This window comes from Lontra canadensis, unplaced genomic scaffold (assembly GCF_010015895.1).
Source record: "Lontra canadensis isolate GAN:19392208 unplaced genomic scaffold, GSC_riverotter_1.0 scaffold10, whole genome shotgun sequence".
Classification (NCBI taxonomy): domain Eukaryota; kingdom Metazoa; phylum Chordata; class Mammalia; order Carnivora; family Mustelidae; genus Lontra; species Lontra canadensis.
The window spans coordinates 16416641-16433405 of record NW_022631004.1 but is presented as its reverse complement, the minus strand read 5'-3'; the positions used below and the strand labels follow the sequence as shown (position 1 = coordinate 16433405).

The 16765-nt window shown below is 41.6% G+C and overlaps 1 protein-coding gene across 7 annotated transcripts in view; it reads right to left on the bottom strand.

Moving 5' to 3' along the window:
* Positions 1-16765, bottom strand: part of MSRA (methionine sulfoxide reductase A) — a 419310-nt gene that overhangs the window by 137321 nt on the left and 265224 nt on the right. For all 7 annotated transcript variants that reach the window (XM_032855725.1, XM_032855726.1, XM_032855728.1 and 4 more), the window contains one exon: positions 10109-10213. In XM_032855725.1, coding sequence (XP_032711616.1) covers positions 10109-10213 — 105 coding nt within the window. The remainder of the gene's footprint in view (positions 1-10108; positions 10214-16765) is intronic.

Here is a 16765-nt window from a genome sequence, read left to right as displayed (position 1 = left end):
GCCTTAGGCTCAGGTCATAATTGCAGGATCCTGGGATAAGCCCTGTATGGCCTCAGGCTCCCTGCTCAGTCTGCTTCTCCCTCTCTCTCTGCCCCTCACCCCAACATGTTCTCTTTTTCTTTCTCTCAAATAACTAAATGCGTGTCTGTCTGTCTGTTTGTCTGTTTTAGGAACTGCTTTAACTATGCCCTGTAAGTTGTGATGTGTAGTATTCTAATTACTGGATAGTTCACAGTAATTTCTAACTTCTTTTAGGAAATTGGAATTGCTTTTACTATACCCCATAAGTTTTGATGCCCTATAAGAACTCTTTTAGGAACTTCTTTAACTAAACTCTAATTTTAAATGACCTAACCATTCCTATCTAAAATATGTGGAATTCTTCATGGCTAAAAATTTTCAAAAGCCAGACTATTTGAATTCTTCATCTTGCAATATGCTTAACAGAGTTATAAAATTGTAGTGGACATTCCAAGGAGCTCATGAGGATAGAAACTTCTCACTGGATAGTGAGCTCCTGTTTTCATCATAGTGTGTTGTGTTTTCTAATGGCTGAAAGCATCGGATAACAATGTTTAACAGTGTGGGACTGAGTACCACACAATGGAAAGAACACAAGATTTGGAACTAAGTAAGCCTTAGGTCCAAATCCCAGCTCTCTCACAAACAATAACTGGCTTGTAACAAATCACTTCACCTCTCTGGGCCTGTTTATTCATCTGTAAAATGGGCCTAAGACCACCGACTCACAGGTTGGGATCACATGCATTCAAGTGCCTAGCACAATGCCCAGTCCAGAAAAAAGCACCCAGTAAGAGTCCCTCATTCAAGTTGGAGGCACCAGATCCTTACAGAACTAGAAAGGCAAAGGAAAAATGTTAAATATAAATACTCTATAATATTATACGAGAGAGGGATTTGAAAGTGCAAATAGCACATTTGCAAAGAGCGAAGATAGTATGTACATGTCTGATAATGTTATGCAAGGAAAAGTGCCACTGAAAGAACAATTAATAAAGAAAAATATCAGTTAAATGCTTTGTTTCATTTTTTTCTGTTTCTGAAATTCTTAAAAGAATGAGATCCCTTTCAGAATTCATAATGCTGGGTTTGGGTCGTTTTTGCATTTTATATGTGTGCAGCTGTTCTTCCACTATAAGTATGCACATCTGCTCATTAGCAATACAATATAATTCCCACTGTCTAATTATTTGCAGATGATAGATTCCTTGTACATGGTCTAAAAAAAGGATAGTCCTTCAAAAGTGGTGACTTAAATAAAAAAACTAACTTAAGAGGGTCAGCACAACGAAGTTCAGATATTAATTTGGCAAGTTCAAATATATGAACACCAGCACGTAATTGCCAACTTGAGAAACAGAAGGAAATAAGACTTTTTTTCTCTTTCCAATCAATGTTTCCCAGGAGACAGCGTGAGGGGGCTCGCTTCTCTACCATAAACCTGGAAAGAGGCTAGGAATCAAACCTTCTGAAGATGGAATGGACCAAGCCCACTACCAGTTCTCAGAGACTTCTTGGGAATAACCTATGTAAAGCAATACTTCATGGTGAGTGTGCTGGGACATGCGGGGTGGGGAGATGTGGAGCCCAAGGGCACTGAATAGAAGAGAATCCTTGGTGGAGGTAGGGAGAGTTTTTCATTTCAACTATTGGCCAAAGAGCCCCATTAATCCCCTACTCATGACACTGAAGGCTAAGGCAGCAGGCTCAGGGTGTGTAGTCCTCGGGCCCCATAAAACCTAACACCACAGATCATGTAGCCCACTGGGGAAAGTCAGACAAAGCTTTCTGAGGACAACTGGGGACTCACTGTGAGAGGTGAAGGCTGAGAGTGGGAGGAAAAGTGGTGCTGAGAAGTTGACTGAGGATCAAGGATATGAACCAAGCACAGGGAAAGATCAAAGATATTTAGAACACGAGCTGGGAGAAGATGATAGAGAAAAAGTGAAGGGATACTAGGGTTCCAGAAGGAGCAAGACAAACAGAAGTTGGAGACCTGGCTCTTACAGAGACAGGATGAGTCTGGTGGCTATTATCTATGGCTGCTTACTCTGCTCAGCACCGACCTCACACAACAGACTACATTCCCTCATACATCCCGACACACATTTGTGTGGTAGGAACTGTTTGGCAGATGGAGCAGTAGAGGTTTCATTCATATGTTCTAGACAAAATATTTTATGGGAACCTCACTTTCAAGACCTTTTTTTTTTCCTTCTCTACAATAGCTGAGCCTATATCATTCACTCCCAGGGCTGGGGGTACTACTTTCATTGGGGGGCAGTGGTCGGGGAAGACCTCTCTGAAGACACGATGCTTGAAGCTGAAGGAAAGGAAGGAAGGAGCCAGTCATGGCTTGAGCTGCAGGCTGACTGAGCAGTGGGTACATGGCCCCAGGCAAGAAAGCATGTGTGTCTTCCAGGAATGGAGTGAAGGAGGGCACAGCAGCAGACGTGCAGTAAAGTAGGGTGCAGAAGCTGAGGTTGCACAAGAGAGTGCCAAGCAGTCGGGCTGGCCATTGTAAAGAGTCTGTATGTTAAATCCCCCCACCCAAAATGGACAACCAGCAAAATGCTTTAAGCAGGACAGGGATCTACATCATTATATGTCATGATGTGTCATGATGATGACAGGTCATTATGGAGAGTGGATTCGGAAAGGGCAAGACAAGCCAGTCAGGAGGCTACCATAGCAGCCAGATAAGCGAGAGCAACAGCTCAGACCCAGGCACTTGAGTGAAGATAGAGAGAGATGAGACTCAGTGAGGTGCCATAACTTTCCCAGGTCACGTAGCTAGTTCACAGCAGATCCAGTTAAAGCCATATCTTCTCTAACCCCAGGGTCCATACCCTTGATAGATTTGATTAAAGATGCTTTAATTAAGGAAACATTTTAATTAAGATCTTCAGAAGAGTGACTGGGAGTTCATCACCAGCTTCTAGTAGAAGACTATTTTAGTAAGGATATAGGTTCAGCTGTTGTAGAAAAGGAAAAACAACAACAACAAAAATCCCTAACTGAACCAAATAACAGTAGGTTACAGAAGATAGCTTTTGCACTGAGTCCAGCCTGGGATGGTAACTCTGGGAGCTTCTAGCTTGTAGCTTCTTCATTATAAGTGCGAGGCCTCCATCCCTGTGGTCCAAACTGGCTCACCACTACCTCTACAGGCGACTTGAGGGAAGGGGGGGGAAGGGAAAGAGAAAACTTCTTGCTCTAAGTACACAGAACCCAGAAGTTGTACATCATCACCTCTACTCATGCCCTGGTATTCAGAACTCTGACACGTGGCCATAGTTGACCATAAGGAGTCTGAGAAATGTAGTCTTTACTGGTGGCTACAAATCCAGTTAAAATTCCAATCCTACAGAAGTGGGGGAATTGACACTGGAGTCAACCAGCAGTCTCAAGCAGCAGGCATCTTCAGAAAGACCATTGCACCTTCAGGAGTACGCTGGAAGAGTCCCCCACCTGTAGCCACAGTCCCCTGAGAAGGCCTAGAGCTACCACAAGAGGTCCACAAATCCAACCATGCAGCCAGCGTAGCCTAGAGTCTGTAGAATGCATTGTGTATATGAGCATTTCCATTTTCCAGAGGTATGTGACATTGTAGTAGTTAATAAAATAAGCATTCAATTTAAAGTGTAATTAAATTCATAGTGGCATCTTAATATATTTGCTTTAAATGGGTTACTAAGAACACAACTGTATCACATGGGGGATCCATAAAATTATTTGTGCTTAGAAGAGGTCCTCCTAGTCAGAAGTTTGAGCCCCTCTGGTGCAGGAAAAGAAAACAGCCTTGAGCTTTAGACAGAGCTGGGTCCAATTACTGCCATCGACATCAAGCAAGACTGACAAACTTTTGGAACCTTATTTCCTCTCTTCCGCTAATGGGGTTACAATGAACCCCACTTTATAAGGCTGTGGTAAAGATTAAGTGAAATTATAAATTTAAAGCATCTATCACTAAGACTGGCCCAGAAGAGGTGCTTGAAAAATGTTGCTCTCCCTTTTCCCAGGGTTAAGGAGAGTAAAACAGGTTGAGAAGTCAGATTTGTATCAAGTGAGACAAAGCTGAAATCTTTCAACATTGTGTGTTTGTGTCCTTGTGGCTTAGCCCAAGGTATGGGCCTGTGCCCTATATCTTCATGCAGGAATAGGACTGAAATGGTGTAATTCACACAGAGAGGGTGCTAGGTACAGGGATACAGATCAAGCATGAGTGGCTGGGATCCGATCTGGTTTTTTTGGATGACTATGTCAGCGGCAAAGTTAAGGAGTCACCTGTCCCTCACCCTCACAACCACCACTACCTAGCCCCCCAGCAGCCACTCCATCACAGAATGGCAACATCAACAATGCTGAAACCTTTCCAACTAACAGGAAGGACCAAAGAAAGCTTGTGGGCAGAAAACCCACACTTTTATAGGTAGAAGGTAAATACTTTCCCACAGAAATCAAGGATATAAAAATAACTCAATAATTGGGGCACATGGGTGGCTCAGTGGGTTAAGCCTCTGTCTTTGGCTCAGGTCATGATCTCAGGGTCCTGGGATCGAGTGCTGCATCAGGCTCTCTGCTCAGCGGGGAGCCTGCTTCCCCCCACCTCTCTCTGCCTGCCTCTCTGCCTACTTGTGATCTCTGTCAAATAAATAAATAAAATATTTAAGAAAAAATAACTCAATAAGCTCATTGAAACAGTACTGTTGTACTGAGAAGGACATAGCTATAATGCCTGGCACTTGTATGATGTTTGACCATTGTCAAGTTATTTTCACATTATTTCATTTAATTCTTATGACGTACGCAGTATAGGCATCTGCCTTTTTGGCAGATGAGAAAACAGCTCAGATTGAGTAAGTGTCTTGGCCAAGGTCACACAGTTGGGAAAGGGTAAGGTGGGCCCAGAACCCAAATCTCCTAAGTCTCAGGCTCTGCCATGTTGTCTGGAGACTGGGGAGTCTGGACTCCACATGGTCCACATGGTCAGGGATGAGCATGTTCTAATCTATCCTTAGGAGCCTGGAGGAGTCATATTTGTCCCATGAGTACAACAGGACATATTAGCTTAAACAGTGGTATCTGAGTGCTTCAGCAAAACAGAGGTTTTGTGGTAATTGGTAAATTAAGAGAAAAAAACTCTTCCAATTATTGGCCGAATCTATGACAACGCTATTAGGTCTCTTACTTCACCTGAAGCTAATCCATTGGGTAGAACTCTCTTAGGACTCATTGTCTATTGGCTGAGAAATATCTTTAAAATAGTATCTTTAAAAGTCTACATTTTCTGACAGCTCTCTTACCAGCTTTGCCCCCTTCCAAATGGCAGACTGGGGGAATTTCTGCCTTGCCATTAGGGCAGATACCAATAGAGCTCCTACAGCACCTTGAGGCAGTCAAAGACTGCAGGATTTCTCTGCCTAATCTATGCCATGAAGATCTAATTGAACTGAAAAGGTACTTTAAGCTGAAATTCTTGCTATTTCTACCACAGCAAATCCTGAACATTAGCAAGAGTCCCCACATTTGCAAATATCATTCTAAGATATTGCTTCTCTCACAAAACAAAGTGAATCATAACTTTAAAAAAAAGTGACCCCTTCAAATGTTTAATGACTCTACAAAGTACTAAAGTCTTTCAATATGCTAATTAAAATACATTTCTCTTGAAATGTTTCTGTTAAGACTCGTCAGTTTTCTGGGCAAATCCTCACATCAAAGGTCAATAACTTCTCAAACTGATTCAAGTTTCGTCTTTTTGTTTATAAGCAACTCTGACATAGGAAGAGTATCCCTTATGCAGTGTTAAGGATCACTCATGCTTCTGACAACAACCTAGAGTAGGTTATTGCTTCACCGATGAGAGTCTCCACCAAATCCAATGTCCTGCTGTCTTCTGAAATGTCCACTGAGTAAGACCAGTCAGTCTTATGTGCCTCTACTTCCTTCATCTGTTCTAATGGGTGGTCTCTTTTCTGAATACTAAGAAAAGGGACAGGAATCACCAGGTGACTTCAAGTAGAGAAGTTAGAAGCTGTGTTCAGATGGCCATGCTCAATTGCATCCCAGCTATCTCCCACTTCATGCGCATTCTTCAGGGAGTGGGCTTCAGATTCTTACCTCAGAAAAATTACATGTGACTACATGTTTTGGACCTTTAGGGTGCCCTAGGAATATTAAATTCATTGGCTCTGGAGTTCTGAGTTGATGTTTTTTTCTTTTAAAGTTCCAGTGTTAACATATACTTGCTTTAATGATTTCAGGTTAGTGTGTTGGTCTTATACACATTTATCTGAAGGCTCATTTGATCTCAGTACATTTGGATTAAACTATTTTCTTCCTACAGAAATAGACTTTCTCTGTGCATTAGCAAGGGGCTGGATACTGCTGCTTTTTACAGACAACTTGGTGATTCAGCATGACCTAACACAGTGCCTGGCAAGCAGAGGAGACACAAGATCAGTGTCATTAATGACTGACTGTCTTTCATAATAGTTTAGAAATATTGAGATGATCTGATATGTATTCAGGCCATATATCCCGAATCTCAAGCCCCAATTCTTAATTCTGAATTCTGAAGGAACCCCCTAATCAAACCACCAACAGGTCTTGAGGAAATAATCTTTAGTGTCCTCCACTCCATGTCTGAGTCAGTGATAAACTTATTAACCAAATGGCTTTAGACCTCTGATTTACAGAGCCAAATGAACATGGTTTAACTAATAAATACATGTAATAACATGTATAATAATATGTGCGATATAATAAGCACAATGATTAAGTTGAATGAGTGGATTAGCAAGGATTTTTGTTGTTGTTGCAAGTAATAGAAACCCAACAAACTAGCTTCAGTTAAAAAAGATGGAGAAGGGTAGTTACCTAGTAGTTCTCATAACTGAGAGGTCCTCAGTCTCCGAAAGATTCTCTATTCTCAGCTCTCGTTTTTCAGTGTCTTTGCTAAACTTCCTCCCTTGTTTCTCCTGTGGACATACAGAACACCTCCACCTTGGCAGCCCCAGAAAAGGGAGAACACCTTTTTCTCTCAAATGACAGTCCCAGGGAGGGACTCCATATTGTCCTGCTTGGGTCAAATACCCATGCCTTGAATCAAACACTGTTGCCAACAGAAACAGATACTGTGATTGGCCAGGCCTGGGTCATATGATCACTCATTTCACCCTATTTCCAGAAGTGTAATGGGAAACTTTGGAATGCAGATAAAGATTTTCCCATAGCCCATTACACTAGACTCTCCAACAAAAGTAATCCTAGTAATAATGTGGAAAATCAGATATCTTGTGATTTAATATCTGTGAATATATATACTGCATCAAGCACTATTCTAAGTAGAAACAGACCTATACAAGGGTTAAAAAAAATTCTTCCTCTACATGCATAATTTGTCTAAAATATCAGGGTTAAAAATATGTCACTGAACAATCAAATCCTATTGTCTGTGAACACCATCAGCAGCAATTTCATCTTTTGGCTTATAGAATTGAAGCTGAAGATTAAGCAGATGACCTCTAAAGTCTCTTCCTGTCTATGAGTCTACAACCCCTCTGTTCGAATCAAAATACTTCTGGAAGAATAGTATACCAACCTATTACTTTATTGGACAGTATTCTGGGTTGAACTATATTTTCTCCAAATTCATATGTTGAAGCCCTAACTTTTAGTACCTCAGAATATAATCTTACTTGGAGATAGAGTCTTTAAAGATTAAAATTAAGGGACACCTGGGTGGCTCAGTTGGCTAAGTGTCTGCCTTCAACTCAGATCATTGATCCCAGGGTCTTGGGATCGAGTCCCACATCAGGCTCTTTGCTCAGTGGGGAGCCTGCTTCTCCCTGTGTCTGTCACTCTCCCTGTTTGCTAGCTCTCTCTCTGACAAATAAATAAATAAATAAAATCTTTTTAAAAAGAAGGTTAAAATTAAATCAGGTCATTGGGGTGGGCTCTAATCCAATCTAGCTGGCGTTTTTATAGGAGGAGGAGATTAGGACAAAGATACACATGGAGGAAAGACCATGTGAACAGGACCCAGGGAGAACATGGACATCTATAAGCCAAGGAGAGAGGCCTCAGAAAAATCCAACCCTGCCAAAGGCTTCATCTCGGACTTCTAGCCTCTTGAACTGTGAGAAAATAAATTTCTGTTGTTTAAGCCACCCAATCTGTGGTACTTTGTTATTAGCAAATAATACACACAATAAACCAAGAATTTCAAAGAGGAATGAGGCACAGTGGAGACAAATTTGATAATGGGATAGAGAGAACAAGAGGTTCATTTAAGATTCTTTTAAAAAGTAGAACTCCCCCTAAGATTTAGGGGCCAGGACCAGTGGCATAGTTAACTGAGGTGTGCTAGTAAAAAGATGGGATAAAATAGGAAAGAAGAGAAGGAAGGAGAGAGAAGTGAATGACAGACTTCACCCTTTTTGAAATTTTGCGAAGGCTAGACATAAAGTGATTGTATCAGGACATGACACTATGGTTGGCCAAGTCAAAGGCCACATAGCCAACCTTGTGGGCCTGCAGCGAGCGTGACTCCTACATGACTTCGGGCTGTCCTGGGCTCCTAATGTGTGTCTCCACTGAGAACTCTGAAACGCTGAGCATCTTGCCCTGACCTTTGGCTTTGGGAGCCAAATGCCTACTCCACCTGGATCAAAGGCTCACCAGCATGAGCTCTTAGCCATCATCACTCTTATTTATGATGCTCACTGTCAGAGCTTCCTGCTGAGACGACCATAAGTTTGTTAGGCCTGCCTTTCACATATGATAGGCCAGGTCCAAGAGTCCAAAGCAGGGTGAATCTGAACCTTCTGACTATAGTATTCTTACCCCACCAGTTCTCTACCTCCCCTGCCCCATATCTCACCACTCTCCTGCTAGAAACTCATCCCCCGGCTCTACACCCCCCCCAAACTCATCCCCCCGCTCTATACCCCATGCCAAACCAGGAACACCTGCTCCTGGCACCCTTCCTAGGCCTTCACCCATCCTGATGGATTTACCTGGATCCTGAACCTGCATTACCCTGGCTCCTTTATCATTTTGCTACTCTTGCCTTAGCTCTGACCTTTGCCCTCTAGCAAATCACCCAGGCACTGGGTGGTACTTAGAATCAGAACTCAAGACCCACCGCCCTGTACTGCCAGGGTCGTATTAAAATTCCACCACAAAGCACAATGCACATTTGGAAAAGCACACCCCCTTCTTCAGAAACAGCCAACACAGCATACCCGCTACACAAAAACCTGACACCAAAGGGAAAATATTTTTGTTAAACAGACTGATTGCTAAATGAACAGGGTTTGTGAAAATCACATCTATTATATAGGACTTTTCAGTTCATAAGCCTCATAATATCAGATCATCATATTGGCAAGGCAGTGCTTGTAAGGCTGTTAGGATGAAATCTGGAAATTGCTTCATTATTGAATATTACAAATGATATTTGCCAACAGGGAATTTTGCTTGTGTGTGCATTCGAATAAAATTTCTGGCCACCATTGTTTATAGCCCAGATATATTAATATCACCAATTCCAAAGAAGACAAATGAAATATTTAAATAATCCAAGCATTGTGGACCTACTGAATACTGCATTTTACCTTTATGTTCTTTTTTTTTTTAATCACCCACAGACATTTAAAAAAAAAAATCCTGATAACGTCAAAAGATGAGAAAGGCTAAATTCAGGGAAATAAAAGAACCATAAATCAGGAAAACTTTGGAGCTGCTAGAAAGACACTTTAATTTTGTAGACAAAAGACTGCATTAAGGAGGAATAATGCAATAATCAAAGGTGAACGAATCTCTATTGTCTGGCGTCTTTCTCTGTGGGAATTTTCCCACCCCTGACAGCTGTAAAGGGGGGAGGAGCGCAGACTGTGGCTGTGCCTTTATTCTCTCCCCCGTTTGCTCCCCAGCCCCTCCTCTCCTCCGTCAATAAATGTCTGCAATCATATTCTTGAGCTCCTGTGTGATTTCAAGGTTCATCTCTTCCATGCAGCTCAAACACTAATTATCCCAGCTGTAATTAGTAAGATAATTAAATACTGGCTCACTCATCTACCTTGGGTCGGGTCATGATTCTCCCAGAAGACCTTGAGCAGTTCCTCAAAGCTGATGCGTGCTGGCTCGTACACCACTCGGACTACTTCTGCGTGGCCAGTTTTTCCTTGAAAGAAACAGAATGTACAACCAAAATTTACTGACAACACCAATCTACTACAAGTCGTCTGTTTCCACAGAACCACCAGACAAGGGCTCATGTTCTTCCCTCCACAGCAAGGGAGGGAGCCTAACAGTACGTTAGCTAACGATTTCATAGCAAGTCTGTCGCTGGTTCTGTCTCCATAAATGCATACAGTTGTCCTCTGGCGAGCTTCCTGAGGGTGATGACTTCTCGTCATTGGGCTCTATTTTTTTTCTTTAATTTCACGAGAAAACAAACTCGGGTTTTTTTTTTTTCTTTAATCTCACCCTTATGAAACCTTATGGATCCAATCTGACATAGTGCTCAAGGTTTGAAACTCGGCGAGGGGAATGAGCCAATTTATTTTTATTATCACTCCCTGCGATATGCAGTAAGCACAGCTGCACTACAGGGTGACATGGTGCCAGATCAAGAAACCTGGGACAAACAGCCTTCTACCTCGTTCACATCAGATCGATTTGTTAATGGAGGGACATATTCGCTGTGCCCTTAACACAGGGGCAACAGGTCAGGTTCACATACCCAGCGGGGGACAAGGCTTTTCTCAGCCTATTTCATCTCGACCACAGCGAAGGTCTCTCTGTTAGTGTGCCCATTCTCAGAGGTGGTCCCAGAGTTCTGGAGATCAGGGAAGTGGGTGTTTGTAGTAGCCCTTGTACCTCTGGAATTCATGCCCTTCCTTATTTCACAGTGTTAGGATATAGTAAATAATAGAACCCTCCATACATATCATCTCTATTTAATTTGTTTTCCATCTCTTTCTGGGCACCTTACATGCAGTAAAGAATTTAGCTTTGCCCTAAGAGATATCTGGCTTTTCTCTGCCTTGGTCTCTGGAAGGTAATCTGCATCATACCTGATAGGAATATCCTTCTTTAAGGTGAGGCTGGCCACAGCAACGGTCTTAGGGTGAAAGCTAGCCCCTTGGAATCTTAGAATCCAGATGGCCACACCCAACAGTGTTGGGGTCAGGGCTGGCCATGCCTGACAGACCAACCATGTGCTGAGACTGGGGACTTTGGGTAATGCAGAATCAGCTGACCTAAAGACTGAGTTCAACCATGTGGACAATCATCAATCATGCATATGTAATGAAGCCCAAATAATAATTCTGAACATCAAAGCATGAGGGAGCTTCCTGGTTGACAATACTTTTTGTGTATTGTCACATAGGGATGTCAGGAGGGTAACACATCCTGATTGCATGGGAGACAACACAGAAACTTGGCACTGGAACCCTTCCAGACTCTGCTCTATGCATTTCTCCATTTGGCTATTTTGATTGCTATACTCTCCCTGCAATAAACTGTAACCCTGAGGATAACTGTTCTCAGTGAGTTCTGGGAGTCCTAAATGATCAGATTGCACAGTGGTTTGGGAATCCCTTGAATTTCACCTTAGTTGGCAAAAGGGTTTGCCCATAGGTTAGTGATCTCACTTTAACCCTCACAGTGATTTTACTGAGGGGAAAACGGAGACACCTAGAAGTTACATTTGCCCAAGGTCACATGGAGCCAGTGAATTCCTGAACCTAAGAATCTTCTGTTTTTTTTTTTTTTTGTCCAGGATTCTGTCCAATAAACAAGCAAAGAAAGAAAAATGAACATGAATCCAGAAAAGGAAAAAAAGTCTATTCATTATCTTTCATCTGTTTTCTCACATTTAATTTCTGACTGTAGAAATAAAAATTTGCAAACAATATGAAGCTTAAAAATGTACAGAAGTATAAAAAAAGAAAAGAAAAATTACATATTATATTCTGACCACATACAATAAGTACTAACATTATATTTTACACAACTCTTTCTGAATATATACCAGATACACAAGAGTGCACATGTGCTCATACACATGCACACACACGCACACACGCGCAACCACACCATGCACAATTTGCTTTACTGCAAGCATGGCATCATTTTTTTCAACTTACCAGCATATTGTATTTTCCTATATCACTGGAATTTTTAGGAAATGCCACTTATAATGACTATGTAACACTCCAAAGATGGTTGTACTATTATTCAATCATCCCCTGTCACTGGGGGTTTAGACTGAATCCTAATTTTATCTATTGGTGTAAATATCTTTCCACATTTCCAAGACTGCCTCAAGCCACAGTTACATAAGTGGGATTTCTAAACCAATGCTTACAAACATTTTTAAGTTTCTTACCATTTACTGCTTAGGTGCTATTCGGTAAAGTTGACCCAATTTTCCCTCCCCATTGGCAGCACGTTTCAGGGCCAGTCTCAGTCACTATTACAATGTTTTTAACTCTTACCAATTTATAGTAGGACAATAGTGTCCTATCATTTTATTTTCAATGAGTTTAATTATTAGTAAGGTTTAAAAAAAAAAGTCATGTTTATTTATTTTAATTTATTTGCTCTAAGTTTTGTAATACCATTTTTATATTGGGTCATTCATATTTTTAATGAATTGGTCATTTTACATAATTTTAATTCAAAGACTACAGTCATAGAAGGAAGCCAACAAACAGATTTTATATTCACAGATATGAAAAGAATTATGGGATAACAAGGGAGGAAGATACATTAAGTATAACAATCATGTTATTGTAAAACCACATTTTTAAAAAGATTTTTATTTTTTATTTATTTGACAGAGAGAGATCACATGTAGGTAGAGAGGCAGGAAGAGAGAGGAGGAAGCAGGCTCCCCGCCAAGCAGAGAGCCCTATGCGGGACTTGATCCCAGGACTCTGAGATCGCGACCCGAGCCTAAGGCAGAGGTCTAACCCATTGAACCACCCAGGCACCCGTAAAACCACTTTTGATCCCACTTCAGAATCTCATTATTTCGTATTTTGAAATGCTTAAATGAATGATTAAATACATAAGAATTAAACTCTCTAAATATTAACAATAGTAACAATATGTAACAAGCACGACAAATGTATTTGGTAAGAAAAGCATAGAACCCACACTAGAAATCTAGGCAAAAGATGTAAACAGGCAGTGCACATAGGAAGAAATAAATGTAAATCAAGATTGAAAAGTGCTCAACATTTCTAGTGATAAAAGCAAATAAAGGCATATTGAAACATGAACGTACCATTTCTTACTATATTTTATAAAACTGCTTAAAAACGTATCTAGTGCCGATGAGGAGACTGTAACATTGGCCCCCTTATTTGGCTGGTGACAGCATAAACAACCGTGCCCTTTCCAACCCCACAGGCATATGTATCAAGAGCCACAAAGAATAAAATTAACTTACCTTCTCTAAGAGACCCAGAAAATCTATCTCAAAGATACAACCCCAAATAATGGAAAAGAGATGTATGTGCCCCCCCAAAAAAAATTCAATCCATCATTTCTATAATAGCAGAGTACTATAAGAAATCCAAAAGTCAAATAAAAAAGGAAACCAAGTATGGGATAGCCACATGATGAAGTCTCATGTCACCATTAAAATGCAATGTCCTAACCCTAGTAAAAACTGTACCATTCACTGAAGTCTGACAAAATGGCAGCCACTTTATCTATTTGATGTTCTTTAATGCGCACAACAAATTTTCTTCCTAATTTTTTTTCTACTGTGGAAAATACACATAACAAAATGTACCATGTTAACCATCTTTAAGCACATGGGTTGGTGGCATTAAGTACCTTCACACTGTTGTGCTACCATCACCACCACCCATCTCCAGAACATTTTCATCCTGCCAAACTGAAACTGTCTCCATCAAACACTAAGTCCTCATTTCTCTCCTCCCCCCAACCCCAGGCGACCACCAACCTACTTCCGCCTCTGTGAATTTGACCACTGTGGGTACTTCATAAAGGTGGAATCACACAGTGTTTTTCACTCAGTATAACATTCTCAGAGTTCACCCACATTACAGCGCGTGTCAGAATTTCCCTCCTTTTTAAGGTTGAGTAATATTCCAGTGTGTGGACAGACCACATTTGGTTTATTCATTCATCTGTCAGTGGACATTTGGGTTGCTTCCACCTTTTGGCTACTGTGAATAATGCTGCTCTAAACACGAGCACGCAACTATCTCTCACAACCATTTTACAAGAGAAATGTGGTCCCCCTTTTAAAGATGAGGCAGTTAAGTCCTCTCCACAGGTTTTCTCACACAACATTCCACAACCACTAAGGAGTGGGACCTAGTGAAGAGTCAGCCAGTGAAGATCTCATTCCATGACCACAGTGTAGACCCCTGAAGCCACCGAGTGACAGCAAATGTCACATAGGCAGTGGCTCTGATGGGAAATCACAGATGGGGTAATTGACATCCAGGCTGTCAAGACTATTTTCCAAGATTAGGCTCTTCCTTTGTGGTAGCAACATGGGGTCGGGAAAGATTTCTGCAAACATTTTCAGACATAATCTGGGCACTGACATTATTTGTGGAGAGGTTTAAAGAAGTTTGGTTGTTTAAAAGAAACTACTACCATTAAAATTCAACATCCATCTGCATTGACAAACAGTGGGGAGAAGCCCTCGCCAAACTCACCTTTAAGTTTCTTTATTTTATTTCTCCGAAGTACAAGAGTCTGTGTAAAAATACACAGTGCAAATGATCAAAAGGATTAAGGGGCTAGGGAACCACTTACAGAAATGCCCAGGCCTCCAGGAACTCACCAATGTGCTAGGCTAATTTGATTCCCGAGACCAATCTGCAAATACTTGCTGGTGCTTCCAGAGATAAAAGGCTGTATCTTAAAAATACTTTGAGCTGTTTCTTCATATAACATCATGCAAATAGCATGATAGATGTGATGTGCAAACGTGCTTGTTAACAATGCACAGCAGTGTTAGAGGTGTTCTAACACTCTTTTAACACTGTTGTTCGAAAATATCTTGAAATAAAAAGGACAAATGTCTTCTCTGAGCATTTCCCAGTGTGGCCTTACCCCATGACCCTAAAGAAAGGTGAATGAATGCCGAAGGGTAGGTTATGGACAGTCCATTCCTTGTAAGACAAAATAACCCAGAAGAGATATAAAGGAGTGTCCTGGGAGCTGAAAAATCAGGCACTCTGGAGTCATCTAGGGCTTTGTGGGAGCCAAATTTGGTTTATCCATGGAACCAGGCATTTTCAAGGAGAACCCCAAAATAAATTAGCCTATCTTTAAAGTCCCATGTCACAGCTTTCCATCCCATAGGGAAAATGTTATCCTCAACTCTTCCAGGCTTGGGCAATGAGTGTTTACTACTGTCCAGGCTGGTAAGAAGAAAAGAGGGAGCAGGAAGGTGGCCTCCCCAGTTGATGAGAACAGGAGAGAGCTCGGGAGCTGGTGAGATGCAAATGCAGGGGAGTGTAGCAGGGGGCATCACCCACTCAGGAGCCAGACTGCATGGGCTGCCGCTTGGCAGGCACATGACTGTGGCAGGGCTGGTGAGAGTAAAAAGGGTGGTTCAAACCAGAGCTCCCTGGCATAAGAATCAGGCCTTCCCCAAGGGGCCTACACTCATTTTTGAAGGCCCTTAATTCTCCTTAACTACTCTGTGCCTCAGTTCCCTCATCTATAAAATGTGGAATTAGAACAGTACCTGGCACAGAAGGTATAAGTCTATCTCATGCTCTATGCCTCATGTTCAAAGGTTGTATTATATTCTCTACTCAGCTGGGATGGAACAGGAAAAGACTGGAATTAAAGTCACAAGAAGTAACTTAAACTACAGTTCTAACAAGTAATTTGACACTTTTTTGACTGTGATCCCGAGTCTCCTACTTTTCTGGATGGAACTAAAAATAATGTCTGTTGTTAGAGTCATCAAGATTAAATGAGGTCATATGTGGAAAAGTTCTGGGGAGGAGTAAAGCTCTCTGTAAGTAAATATGAGGTTTCTATGGTTGTTTTCCTTTTGTGTTTCCTGAACAAGGACACCTTCCCCATAAGGACTAAATTCCAGGAGAAAACAAACAATGTAAGGAAGCTTCCAACTCATCAAACTAAATTTTTATCTCTGAGAGTGTCTAATTCTGATTTTATTCATGCATTCATTCTAGAAATATCAGTTACGGGTCTCCAGGTACTGATGCAGGGGCTGAGGTGAGGTCCCAGCCGACACATTCCAGCCTAGGTGGAAACTGTAGTCCGGCTTTCGTCCACACCATGCAAGGACATTGATTCTCACTCTTTTGATGAATTGTGATGAATCACGTGTGATTCACTGTAGAATCAGAACTAAAAAAGACAGGAGTTTAATGAGAAAGCTCTTAACTCAGGTAAAAAGAACCCCCTGGAAGCAGGTAGGAACCTCACCTCCCTAGACCAGCTGTTTCCTACTGTGCTATTGTAGTTGTTGACATTGTCTTTTGGACAAGAACTTTTGTCCATCAGAGTCAGTAGTACTCAGGAGACAGTGCAGAGCAGAACACTCCCCCCTCCCCCGCGCTGTCCCTTGGGCTGCAGGCCTCAGAATATGTGAGGCTACCTCTCTCAGGTCAAAGCCAAATGACCACAGGCCAGCAGGCGGCAGCCACGAGTGGTCAGAATCACACAGCTAGCGTGGTAAGAAAACGAGCTG